The sequence below is a fragment of the Trachypithecus francoisi genome, unplaced genomic scaffold (assembly GCF_009764315.1).
Source record: "Trachypithecus francoisi isolate TF-2019V2 unplaced genomic scaffold, Tfra_2.0 Lachesis_group3, whole genome shotgun sequence".
NCBI lineage: Eukaryota > Metazoa > Chordata > Mammalia > Primates > Cercopithecidae > Trachypithecus > Trachypithecus francoisi.
The window spans coordinates 70,459,383-70,473,092 of record NW_022681468.1 but is presented as its reverse complement, the minus strand read 5'-3'; the positions used below and the strand labels follow the sequence as shown (position 1 = coordinate 70,473,092).

General features: G+C 41.7%; 1 protein-coding gene and 1 pseudogene across 8 annotated transcripts in view; both read left to right on the top strand.

The window, feature by feature from the left end:
• Positions 1 to 13,710, top strand: part of PRORP (protein only RNase P catalytic subunit) — a 163,818-nt gene that overhangs the window by 144,203 nt on the left and 5,905 nt on the right. For all 8 annotated transcript variants that reach the window (XM_033188277.1, XM_033188279.1, XM_033188281.1 and 5 more), the window contains one exon: positions 11,684 to 11,832. In XM_033188277.1, the coding sequence (XP_033044168.1) occupies positions 11,684 to 11,832 (149 nt within the window). The remainder of the gene's footprint in view (positions 1 to 11,683; positions 11,833 to 13,710) is intronic.
• Positions 6,783 to 7,459, top strand: LOC117069826 (annotated as a pseudogene).

Below are 13,710 nucleotides of genomic sequence, written 5' to 3'. Positions count from 1 at the left end.
ACTACAGGTGCTTGCCACCATACTCAGCTAAGTTTTTTGTATTTTTAGTAGGGACTGGGTTCCACCATATTGGCCAGGCTGGTCTCAAACTCCTGACCTCAAGTGATTTGCCTGCCTTGGCCTCCCAAAGTGCTGGCATTACAGGCATCAGCCACCGTGTCTGGACTGATAAAATCTTTTATTGTTGTAAAATATATTTAATATAAAATTTACCATTTTAACCGTTTTTCAGTATACAGTTCAGTGGCATTAACTACTTCATGTTGTTGTGCAACTATTGCCACCATTCATCTCCAGACTTTTGTCATCTTCCCAAACTGAAACTCTGTATCCCTTAAACAATAGCTCCTCATCCCCCTCTCCCTGCTGCCCTGACAACCATCATTCTGTGCTCTGTTTATGAATTTGACTACTTTAGGTAACTTACGTAAGTGGAATCATTTGGTATTTGTCCTTTAGTGTCTGGCTTTTTTCACTTACTTTTCAAGTTCGTCGATGTTGTAGCATGTATTAGAATTTCATTCCCGTTTAAGGCTGAATAATAATCTATTATATGTATATACCACATTTTATCAATCCATTCATCTTTCAGAAATTGGCATTTGGGTTGCTTCCAAAACAGTTTTTAAGTTCTTTCCTGGAGGTATCCCATAATGAAAGTTCTTATAAATGAGGTATATTGATGATAGTTATCTTGCTGAGGAACAGACATAGAATGTTTAATTTCTGAAGACATCAGATTCCAACGGCTTTAGAGTTTCTGAACAGCTACAATCCATACAACCTCAGGAAGTGCCATAGACTGCAGAGGAGGAGGTAAAAAGGTATAAGCACAGGGAAAGGAAGTTAGCATTTACTGTTTAGGATTACTCAGCAAAGCTCTTGCTCTCATTGGCCTCTCTTACCTCCCAGACAGATTTTCTGTTTCCGGAGCATCCCTACTCAGTTATCTCTAACCCATGTAGCCCTGCCAACTATATTTTTACCCTAAGCTCAGGAACTACTTTTCATCAGTTTTATGCCAAAAGTTAGTGTGTCACATATGAGTTAAAAAAAAAAAAAAAAACTCATCTCCTCCTACTGGAGATAAGCCAAATTAGGGTAGAAGCCAAAACAGAAAAAGTTTAAACCAAATATGAATCAAAAACGTGTTTGTTTGTTTGTTTGTTTGTTTTTTGAGACTGAGTCTCGCTCTGTCGCCCAGGCTAGAGTAGTGGCACCATCTCAGCCCACTGCAACCTCCTCCTCCCAGGTTCAAGCAATTCTCCTGCCTCAGCCTCCCAAGTATCTGGGACTACAGGTGCTTGCCACCATACTCAGCTAAGTTTTTTGTATTTTTAGTAGGGACTGGGTTCCACCATATTGGCCAGGCTGGTCTCAAACTCCTGACCTCAAGTGATTTGCCTGCCTTGGCCTCCCAAAGTGCTGGCATTACAGGCATCAGCCACCGTGTCTGGACTGATAAAATCTTTTATTGTTGTAAAATATATTTAATATAAAATTTACCATTTTAACCGTTTTTCAGTATACAGTTCAGTGGCATTAACTACTTCATGTTGTTGTGCAACTATTGCCACCATTCATCTCCAGACTTTTGTCATCTTCCCAAACTGAAACTCTGTATCCCTTAAACAATAGCTCCTCATCCCCCTCTCCCTGCTGCCCTGACAACCATCATTCTGTGCTCTGTTTATGAATTTGACTACTTTAGGTAACTTACGTAAGTGGAATCATTTGGTATTTGTCCTTTAGTGTCTGGCTTTTTTCACTTACTTTTCAAGTTCGTCGATGTTGTAGCATGTATTAGAATTTCATTCCCGTTTAAGGCTGAATAATAATCTATTATATGTATATACCACATTTTATCAATCCATTCATCTTTCAGAAATTGGCATTTGGGTTGCTTCCAAAACAGTTTTTAAGTTCTTTCCTGGAGGTATCCCATAATGAAAGTTCTTATAAATGAGGTATATTGATGATAGTTATCTTGCTGAGGAACAGACATAGAATGTTTAATTTCTGAAGACATCAGATTCCAACGGCTTTAGAGTTTCTGAACAGCTACAATCCATACAACCTCAGGAAGTGCCATAGACTGCAGAGGAGGAGGTAAAAAGGTATAAGCACAGGGAAAGGAAGTTAGCATTTACTGTTTAGGATTACTCAGCAAAGCTCTTGCTCTCATTGGCCTCTCTTACCTCCCAGACAGATTTTCTGTTTCCGGAGCATCCCTACTCAGTTATCTCTAACCCATGTAGCCCTGCCAACTATATTTTTACCCTAAGCTCAGGAACTACTTTTCATCAGTTTTATGCCAAAAGTTAGTGTGTCACATATGAGTTAAAAAAAAAAAAAAAAAACTCATCTCCTCCTACTGGAGATAAGCCAAATTAGGGTAGAAGCCAAAACAGAAAAAGTTTAAACCAAATATGAATCAAAAACGTGTTTGTTTGTTTGTTTGTTTGAGACAGGGTCTCACCATGTTGCTAAGACTGGTCTTGAACTCCTGGGTTCAAGACATCCTCCCATCTCGGCCTCTCAAAGCACTGGGATTACAGGCGTGAGCCACCACACCTGGCAAAATATGTTTTTATTCTTCTGGGTTTTAGAGAATTACCCTTAATCATCTTGAGGAAAAATGATAGACAGAAAATTAAAATTTAACCCCGATAGTAATCAGAATAAAGAAAATACAGTGGCAAAAGGAAACCATATTTCAAGGAAAAATGATTTTGTGAAAAGGAAAAGTGAAATAGTAGGAAATATTGGAAACAGAAACCCCAAATCAGAAGAGAGAAAAAAGAGTTTTAAGATGATAAATCTGACTTGAGTAAGCCTCCATCTTCCCATTCCAGAGGTCTGGGCCAAGTGTACTCCTTATCAGTAAGGGAAGATATCACTAAGGAGGACCAGTGATGTCTTGTGTGGGATAGGGCAAGCAGGGGATGGGGGCGGGGCAGAGTGATACCTTATTTTAGGTTAAGCTTGAGGTATTGGTTACTCAGGAGGTATTAGTTCTGGGATCAGTTTGGAATTTTAGATATGCTCTAGAATGAATCGTATATTGTTTATTTTGTTCTGCTATGTGGTCCAGACTCCAGAATTTATCCTTCCACTTTTATCACACAGTTATGATTACCATAGCTGAATAAGAAGGACTAAAAATGAGGTAAACTGATTTTTCTACTTCGTTCTTTCTTTTCAAAATTGTTTGAGCTATTCTACTTCCTTTGTTTTTACTAGCTAATAGCCTTCCAATTCATGAACCTGGACGGTGGTGTTGAGTTCTTCTATATGCTTGCTGATTTTCTGTCTAGTTGTTCTCTCAATTGTTGAGAGAGGAGTGTTGAGGTCTCCAACTGTAGTTGTAGATTTGGCTATTTCTCCTTTTGGTTCTGTCAGCTTTTGCTTTCACATATTTTGCAGCTCTGTTGTTTGGTACACACATTTAAGATTGCTATGTTTGGCCGGGCGCGGTGGCTCAAGCCTATAATCCCAGCACTTTGGGAGGCCGAGACGGGCGGATCACGAGGTCAGGAGATCGAGACCATCCTGGCTAATATGGTGAAACCCCGTCTCTACTAAAAAAAAAATACAAAAAACTAGCCGGGCGAGGTGGCGGGCGCCTGTAGTCCCAGCTACTCGGGAGGCTGAGGCAGGAGAATGGTGTAAACCCGGGAGGCGGAGCTTGCAGTGAGCTGAGATCTGGCCACTGCACTCCAGCCTGGGCGGCAGAGCGAGACTCCGTCTCAAAAAAAAAAAAAAAGATTGCTATGTTTTCTTAGATTGACCCTCTTATCATTGTATAACATCTTTTGCGTCTCTGGTAATTTTTTCTGCTCTGAAGTATATTTTATTTAATACTAATGTAGCCACTCTAGCTTTCCTTTCATTGTTTGCATGCTATATAACTTTTTCCATCCTTCTACTTTCCACCAGTTTATATTTGAGGTTTTTTCAAGATAGCATATAGTTGGGTCATGTTTTTTAATCCACTCTGCCAGCCTCTATCTTTTAATTGGTATATGTAGACTTTTTATCGCTCATACTGTTATTGATATGTTAGGGCTTATACTTGCCACTTATTTTTGTTTTCTGTGTTTTGTCTCTGTTTTACTTTTCCTCCCTTCCTATGGACTACTGAACTTTTTTAGAATTCCATGTTTATTTCTCTATAATGACTTTTTAAAATCTATAGTGTTTTTTTCTGGGTGCTATAATTCTAGCACTTTGGGAGGCTGAGGCAGGTGAATCATCTGAGGTCAGGAGTTCAAAACCAGCCTGGCCAACATGGTGAAAATCGGTCTTTACTAAAAATACAAAAAAAAATTAGCCAGGCATAGTGCCATGCTCCTATAATCCCAGCTACTCGGGAGGTTGAGGCAGGAAAATTGCTTGAACCCGGGAGGCGGAAGTTGCAGTGAGCTGAGATCACACTACTGCACTGCAGCCTGGGGGACAGTGAGATTCTGTCTCAAAAAATAAATAAAATAAAATCTGTAGTGTTTTTGAGTGTATCTTTTTGTATAGCATTTTTAGTGGTCACTGTAGGTGTTTGGGGGGTTTTTCATTTTTTGTGTGTGTTTTTTTTTTATTTTGGTGGGGGTTTTTTCAGATAAGGTCTCACTCTGTTGCACGGGCTGGAGTGCAGTGGTGCTCTCATAGCTCATTGCAGCATTGATCTATTGGGCCCAAAGGATCCTCTCACTTCAGCCTCCAGAGTAGCTGGGACCACAGGCACACACCACCATGCCCAACTAATTTTTTTCATTTTTGGTAGAGAAAAAATCTTGCTTTGTTTCCCAGGCTGGTCTCAAACTCCTGAACTCAAGCTGAGGCAGAAATTAAAGAAAGAAAGAAAAAATAAAATTAAAAAAAAAGAGAAATAAGGTTTCCTATATTAGGCTGACTTGTCCCAGAGGCAGCAACAGGCACAGTCCAGACCCAAGAAAAGTCTTGATAATACTATCTAATGTGCCCTGAAGACTCTCCCAGTACTCCCTCAACGTAAGGAAGAGAAAAACGAATTTTTCTTTATCTTATAGTGTGAGTTTATAGATTCCTATTCTCTGTAACTAGTATTCTGCTTTACCTTCAAGTATTCTAGTTTACCTAAACAGTACAGTGAAAGTACAGTACAGTGAAAGTCATGAGCCATCTGAGCAGGCCTAAGCAACAGCCACCTCGGTGCCATAGTGAATGTCATAGAATAAGCTAGTGGCTTGCCTAGCAAGGCACTAAGGCAAACCTAGATAACAGCCATCTAGGTTACATAGCAACAGTCATGTGTAATCCTGAGTTATACACCTATCACAGTTTGATTAACTGTCTTTGTTCTGCCTCTGTATTCTTGCTTTCACACCACCATAAGTTTGTTTCAGGCTAGCCCACCCCCTTTTTGAAGGGTATGTAAAAGTCAAGTGCTGTCTTTGTTCTTAGCCCAGTTTTTTAGATGTTAAGTCTGTTAGGTCTGAGTGCACTCAATAAAGATCATCCTGCTTTACCCCGAAGTGTCTGTAGTCCTCCTGATTCCTACAATAAAGCAATCCACCCAACTTGGCCTCCCAAAGTGCTGGGATTACAGGTATGAACTACCACACCCAGCCAACTCTACTTGTTTTATACATACACAGACACACACACATACATAGCATCATAGTCTACTGATGTTGTTTTTTTTTTTTTTTTTACCAAGTTTTCTGAGTAAGACTGCCTCTTTCCTGTCTTTTGGCTAAAGAGAACAAGCCTTTGTTGGGTTTTCTTTGTCTGCACACATTGGCATTTCTAGGTTGACAGCTTCTTCAGCTCCAATTCTGAGATATATGTGGCAAAAAGAAAACCCAGGGAACTCACAACCATGTCAGTCCTTGTGTGCTGAGATCTCCAGCCAGTTTGCCATTTTTCCCTCTACCTTTCTAAGTCTTCTTATGTTCATTTTATATATAATGTCCAAGGTTTTGAGTTTCACTTAGTGGGAGACATAGGGAGAAGTACATCTACTCACTCCATTTTCCCTCCTGGTTTCACTTTTGATCTAACGTAGAATCTTAAGTTGAATTTTTTGTATTTTTTTAAAAAACTATTCCAAGTATACCTATGACACTGACTCAGCCCACTGGATCCAGCCTTGTAATTCACCCCAGAAGTGGGTTCATGGCTGGACTCTCATGGAGTTTCAGGCCAGGGCTTTTATGCTGCACACTCATCTTTTTCCCTGTGTCTTTCATTTATTCTCCTTGTTTTCATTGTTTTCAGAGAGCTGCTTCTAGTAGAGACTTCTCAGCCACAAGATGGTTCCCCAGAGTAGTTCAAGATAGGCTTTTCTGCTCTTCCTTGGCCCGTCTTTAATGTACTGTTAGTAAACTCAAGACCATTTATCTAAACCAGGATACAGCTATGAAGACACAACTGTATTTATCTTTAAGCCATGTTTTCCCAGTTGCCTGGAAACTTAAGCAATCAGTATCAGAAATAGTTTTTGTTTGAATTTTTTTATAATTGTATTATTATTATTATTTAGAGACGGGGTCTTGTTGTGTTGCCCAGGCTGGTCTCGAACTCCTGGCCTCAAGCAGTCCTCCTGCCTCAGCCTCCCAAAGTGCTGGGATTACAGGCCTGAGCCACCAGACCCAGCCTCTGTCTTTTGAGGTATTTGAACCCATGAATCAAAGTTTACTAGTATAGATGTTTGCTCTTTTATTACTAACCCAACTTTTAAAATAGCTTATAAGATTATGTTTAAACATACATAGAATAGCTTTCTTTGCCATGTCTACTGAGGAATGAAGACCATTCTCAGCAATCAGACTATCCACATTCCAGAAAATGGTGACATTACTGTGAAGGGACACACAGTTATTGTGAAAGGCCCCAGAGGAACCCTGCAGAGGGACTTCAATCACATCAGTGTAGATTCAATCTTCTTGGAAAGAAAAAAAAGAGGCTCCAGGTTGACAAATGGTGGGGAAACAGAAAGGAACTGGCTGCCGTTCAGACTATTTGTAGTCATGTACAGAACATGATCAAGGGTGTTAACACTGGGCTTCCATTACAAGATGAGGTCTGTGTATGCTTACTTCCCCATCAATGTCATTATCCAGGAGAATGGATCTCTTGTTGAAATCTGAAATTTCCTGGGTGAAAAATATATCCTCAGGGTTCGGGTGAGACCAGGTGTTGCTTGTTCAGTATCTCAAGCTCAGAAAGATGAATTAATCCTTGAAGGTAATGACATTGAGCTTGTTTCCAATTTAGAGGCTTTGATTCAGCAAGCCACAGCAGTTAAAAACAAGGATATCAGGAAATTTTTGGATGGTATCTATGTCTCTGAAAAAGGAACCGTTCAGCCGGCTGATGAATAAGATCTAAGAGTAGTCCAGCTTCTGAAATAAGATGCTGGATGATTCCCGAGACCTATTTGTGATATTTAAATGATGCAAAAGACCTATTGATTTGGAAAGAAAAATAAAATAAAATAAAATAAAAATAAAAAATAAATAGAACAGAAAGAGTGGTAAATAGACATTAACAGTCTTTGGGTAGTGAGCTGTGAGTCATTTGTTCTTTCATTTTTCAAGTTTTCAAACATGAGCTACTTTATGATGGATGAAAATGGATATTGGGCATATTCTTCAGCTAATCAGAAAATAATTATTAATGAAAAAATATATTTATGACCCATCCAATATGTGTAGAGCCAGCATATATGTTTTCTTTGTCTTGATAGTTACATAAGAAAATATTGGAGGCTGGGCACGGTGGCTCACGCCTGTAATCCCAGCACTTTGGTAGGCCGAGGTGGGTGGATCACCTGAGGTCAGGAGTTTGAGACCAGCCTGGCCAACATGGTGAAACTCCGTCTCTACTAAAAATACAAAAATTAACCAGGTGTGGTGGTGGGTGCCTGTAATCCAAGGTACTCAGGAGGCTGAGGCAGGAGAATTGCTTGAACCCAGGAGGCGGAGGTTGCAATGAGCTGAGATTGTGCTACTGCACTCCAGCCTGAGTGAGAGAGCAAGACTCTGTCTCAAAATAATAATAATAATATTGGGTACTCCGTTACTAAAGGCAGGGACTATAGCTTAAATTTCTGTAGCTGTGATACCTACCATATGCCTTACACATAGAGAAGTCTAGGAAATAACTGCCTGAGCACAGAAACCATTATTCCTAGCTTTGAAGGAAAGAACTATATTTTACTAGTTGTAAATCTCTGGGTTTGGTGTCTTCAAGGTTGAGTGTTTCAAGGTTGAGTGTTTCAAGTGTTTCAAAGTTGAGCTAACACTCAAGCAGGTTTAGCTCAACCTGCAAGTTGAGCTAAACTTGAATCTGAAGTGGGCAAGTTGGGCAAGTTTAGCTCAACTTGCAGGTTGAGCTAAACTTGAATCTGAAGTGGGCAAGTTGTGTCCGTTCTTTTATTTTTAAGAGATGGTGTCTCACTCTGTTGCCCAGGAGTGCAGTGGTACATTTGTAGCTCACTGTAGCCTTGAACTCCTCAAGCAATCCTCCTGCCTCAGCCTCTCATGTAGCCAGTACCACAGGTGCATGCCACCATGCCTGGCTAATTTTTATTTTATTTATTTATTTATTTATTCATTCATTCATTCATTCATTCATTTTTTGAGATGCAGTCTTGCTCTGTCACCCAGGCTGGAGTGCAGTGGTGCGATCTCAGCTCACGGCAACCTCCACCTCGCGGGTTCAAGCAATTCTCCTGCCTCAGCCTCCGCAGTAGCTGGGATTACAGACGCGCACCACCATACCCAGCTAATTTTTGTATTTTTAGTAGAGACGGGGTTTCACCATATTGGCCAGGCTGGTCTTAAACTCCTGACCTCAAGTGATCCGCCTGCCTCGGCCTCCCAAAATGCTGGGATTACAGGTGAGAGCCACGGTGCCTGGCCTAATTTTTTTTTAAATAGAGACGAGGTCTTGCTGTGTTGACTAGGCTGGTCTAAAACTTCTTACCTCAAGCAGTCCTCCAGTCTCATCCTCCCACAGTGCTGAGATTACAGATGTGAGCCACCATACCCAGCCCATTCTATGTCTTAATTATAGAACTAATAATTAGGGATAAAAAAGCCAACTACTCCTTACTGAAATAAGATTAGCAATGGGGTGGACAAAAATTCAGTATCGGTCCAAAGCAATAAACAGTAATATTTTTAAAATTCAGCTGGCCAGGCACAGTGGCTCACGCCTGTAATCCCAACACTTTGGGAGGCCAAGGCAGGTGGATCACGAGGTCAGGAGTTCCAGACCAGCCTGGCCAATATGGTGAAACCCCGTCTCTACTAAAAATACAAAAATTAGCCAGGCATGATGGCGCATGCCTGTAGTCCCAGCTACTCTGGAAGCTGAGGCAGAAGAACCCGGGAGGCGGAGGTTGCAGTGAACTGAGATTGCGCCACTGCACTCCAGCCTGGGTGACAGAGCGAGACTTCGTCTCAAAATTAAAAAATAAAAAAATAAAAAATAAAAAAATTCAGCCCTTGCTAATTCATTATTAGATCATCAGAGTCTACATGTATATTGGATATAACAGGTACTAATGTAATATTTGATAGCTGATTAAATAAATGAATTAATTTTATTTATTATAAGACTTTAAATAATGTCCTGAAAATCTACAGAGGAGGAACTTATGAGTAAAGAGAAGCTAGACTAAAATAAATACCTTTTCCAACCAAGACCCAAGAAAATTAAGGATTTCTGTAAGACCTTTCAACTTGTGGTTTTTGTGGGCCCAGCAATTCTTATAAAGATCTTTTATATTTCTGATATATGATTATATAATACAAGTTATAGTTTTTTCAGCTTTTGTTTTACTTAGTAATATCCATTTATAGCTTAGTTTAATAGGTGGTACATACAAGTAATTTATGTACTTTTCCTTATGAAAAATTGAGTATAGGCAAGCTCACCAAAGTACTAGATTTCTAAAAACCCAAGTCTAGACCTTTGAGAAGTTCATGTGCACACAATGAAGTAGAGGCCGATGGGAAGTGGAGAGAATGGGGATAAAGTAACTGACTGGAAAGTAGGCTACAGGGTAGAAATCGACAGATCTTTGTAGAAAAGGGAATTTCAATGAAAGGAGGCAGTATTAACAATCAAGTCATAACATAGAAAAGTCACTGTCTAGTCTAATCATTTACAAACTTAAAAAGAAGTAGAAGCCTTTATTCAAATCAAAACTTATGCAGAATACCAATGTGATAAATATGTAAAGGTTGAGCTGTTTGGGTTGAAACAAGGTTTGAAATGTATAGGAAACGAAATCCTAGGAAACAAAATCCCATCCCTCTTGAGCCTCTCTATCTCTATCCTAGTGGGCCCTAAAGAGCACAGTTTAAAACAACTGAGGCCGGGCGCGGTGGCTCAAGCCTGTAATCCCAGCACTTTGGGAGGCCGAGACGGGCGGATCATGAGGTCAGGAGATCGAGACCATCCTGGCTAACACAGTGAAACCCCGTCTCTACTAAAAAAGTACAAAAAAACTAGCTGGGCGTGGTGGCGGGTGCCTGTATTCCCAGCTACTCGGGAGGCTGAGGCAGGAGAATGGCGTAAACCTGGGAGGCGGAGCTTGCAGTGAGCTGAGATCCAGCCACTGCACTCCAGCCTGGGCGACAGAGCAAGACTCCGTCTCAAAAAAAAAAAAAAAAAAAAAAAACTGAACTAGGCTGGGTGCAGTGGCTCACACCTGTAATCCCAGTGCTTTGGGAGGCCAATGCAAGAGAATTTATTGAGGCCAGAAGTTCAAGACCAGCCAGGGCAGCATAGTGAGATCCCATCTGTACCAAAAAAAAAAAAATTAGGCTGATCAGGCTGGGCATGGTGGCTCATGCCTGTAATCCCATCTCTTTGGGAGGCTCAGGCGGGTGGGTCACCTGAGGTCAGGAGTTCGAGACCAGCCTCACCAACATGGTGAAACCCCATCTCTACTAAAAATACAGAATTAGCTGGCCATGGTGGTGCATGCCTGTAATCCCAGCTACTTGGGAGGCTGAGGCAGGAAAATCGCTTGAACCCAGGAGGCAGAGGTTGCAGTGAGCTGAGATCATGCCATTGTACTCCAGCCTGGGCAACAAGAGCAAAACTCTGTGTCTCAGAGAAAAAAAAAAAAAAAGCCAGACATGGTGGCTCACATCTGTGGTCCCAACTACTCAGGAGGCTGAAGTGGGAAGATTGCTTGAGCCCAGGAATTCAAGGCTGCAATGAGCTGTGATTGCACCTGTGCACTTTAGTATGGACAACAGAGTGAGACCCTGTCACACACACATACAAAAAAGAAAAACCTCTCTGCAATGTAGCCTGACCAATAGGCAGATGTTAGACATTAATGTGTAATAGGGAAGCATTTTCCTCAGGCTTTCAAAGATGGGAAATTATTATGGATTGTTTTCTTACCCCTTACCAGAAAAGAGTGCTTCACCACTGAGGTGGCCTGCTGGAAAAAATCACTCCACTAATTCGAGAGTCTTCGCTTGACCTTTTGGGGTTCTGGCTTTGTGTTTTTTAGCTCTTGAATGTCTTCTCTCAACTAGCCAAACAGAATCTGCGACTACTGGTCCTAGGCCGGAAGCACATGTTCACCATTGAGGTGGCCTGCTGGAAAAAAATCACTCCACTAAGTTGAGAGTCTTCCCTTGACCTTTTGGGGTTCTGGCTTTGTGTTTTTTAGCTCTTGAATGTCGTCTCTCAACTAGCCAAACAGAATCTGCGACTGCTGGTCCTAGGCCGGAAGCACATGTTAAAACAGAGTTTCCGGTGGAGAAAGGATGAGATGGCAGAGGTGCAAAAGCAAGCCAGCTGTTTTTTTGCTGATAACATGTAAGTGTTGGAGGTAACAGGTGAATTATACAGTGCTCCAGACATCTGCTTATTAGTTACCTACTTTAAAACCTATTTTTGAAATGCATGTGTATATGTATACTCACCCTCATTAAAAAGAAAAAAAAGATTTGAGACAACTTACAAAACTACTTTCTTCTAAAAAAAAAAAAAAAATACAGTTTCTATGGCAGGATAAACTTAAACTGATGAGGAAATCAGGATAAAGGAGAAGTGGGGAGAAGATAAGTCAGGAGTGAGATTAGTACACCGAATACATGCCATAAGATCCTAAGTAGATCATTTAGCAAATACTTGACCAACAGGAACACTTTCTATGTTCTTGGAGAAAGAGCAGTGCCCTCTTAGAATTTACAATAAACAGATAAACAAATAAACAAGTAATGTCATTCCAGGCAGTGATTAGTACTATGGGGACAATAAAGCAAGGTAGATAGAGTTTAGGTAAGGGATAGTTCAGAGGGTTTTGAATGGGGGGTCAAGAACAGCCTTTCTGAGGGGGCAAATTCGATGAGGAGTGAGTTATTTGAGAAAGGGGGAGAGGTGGTGGGAAGAACATCCCAAATAACATGAAATATTTTAAAAGCCCTGAGGCAGGCCGGGCTCACGCCTGTAATCCCAACACTTTGGGAGGCCGAGGCAGGCAGATCATGAGGTTGGGAGATGGAGATCATCCCGGCTAACACGGTGAAACCCCATCTCTACTAAAAATACAAAACATGCCGGGCGCGGTGGCTCAAGCCTGTAATCCCAGCACTTTGGGAGGCCGAGACGGGCGGATCACGAGGTCAGGAGATCGAGACCATCCTGGCTAACACGGTGAAACCCCGTCTCTACTAAAAATACAAAAAACTAGCCGGGCGAGGTGGCGGGCGCCTGTAGTCCCAGCTACTCCGGAGGCTGAGGCAGGAGAATGGCGTAAACCCGGGAGGCGGAGCTTGCAGTGAGCTGAGATCCGGCCACTGCACTCCAGCCCGGGCGAAAGAGCAAGACTCCGTCTCAAAAAAAAAAAAAAAAAAAAAAATACAAAACATTAACCGGACGTGGTGGCGGGTGCCTGTAGTCCCAGATACTGAGGAGGCTGAGACAGGAGAATGGCATAAACCCGGGAGGCGGAGCTTGCAGTGAGCCGAGATTGCGCCACTGCACTCCAGCCTGGGAGACAGTGCGAGACTCCATCTCAAAAAAAAAAAGAGCCCTGAGGCAGGCATAAGCTTGGCATGTGTTTGAGGAAAGCAAGAAGGCCAGTTGGGCTATAATAGCAAGAGGGAAAGTAGTAAGTTCTGAGATTAGAGAGAAGGCAGAGACCCCAATACAGAGGACCTTACGGATCCTGATAGATAAGCAGGAGGCCTAGATTTTATGCTAAATGTAAGGAGAAAATTGCTATTGAGCTGCAGCTTCCCAGGAAGCCAAAGGAACATGGTAAACATGGTCAGTAACAAAACCTACAGTAAGCCAGCCATGGTGGCTCATGCCTATAATCACAGCACTTTGGGAAGCCAAGGCAGGCAGATCACTCAAGATCAGGAGTTTGAGACCAGCCTGGCCAACATAGCAAACCCCATCTCTACTAAAAGTACAATTAGCCAGGTGTGGTGGCACACACATGTAGTTCCAGCCACTCGGGAGGCTGAGACAGTAGAATCACTTGAACCTGGAAAGCAGAGGTTGCAGTGAGCTGAGATCGTACCACTGCACTCCAGCTTGGGTTACAGAGTGAGACAGTCACAAAAAAAAAAAAAAAAAAAAAAACCAACCTACGGTAGCTATAAAGTAAGAAAAAAAATAGCTAATTAGGAGGACTACAGATCCGCAACAGCACATGTGAACTCAGTGCACTCTTGTGCATTGAGG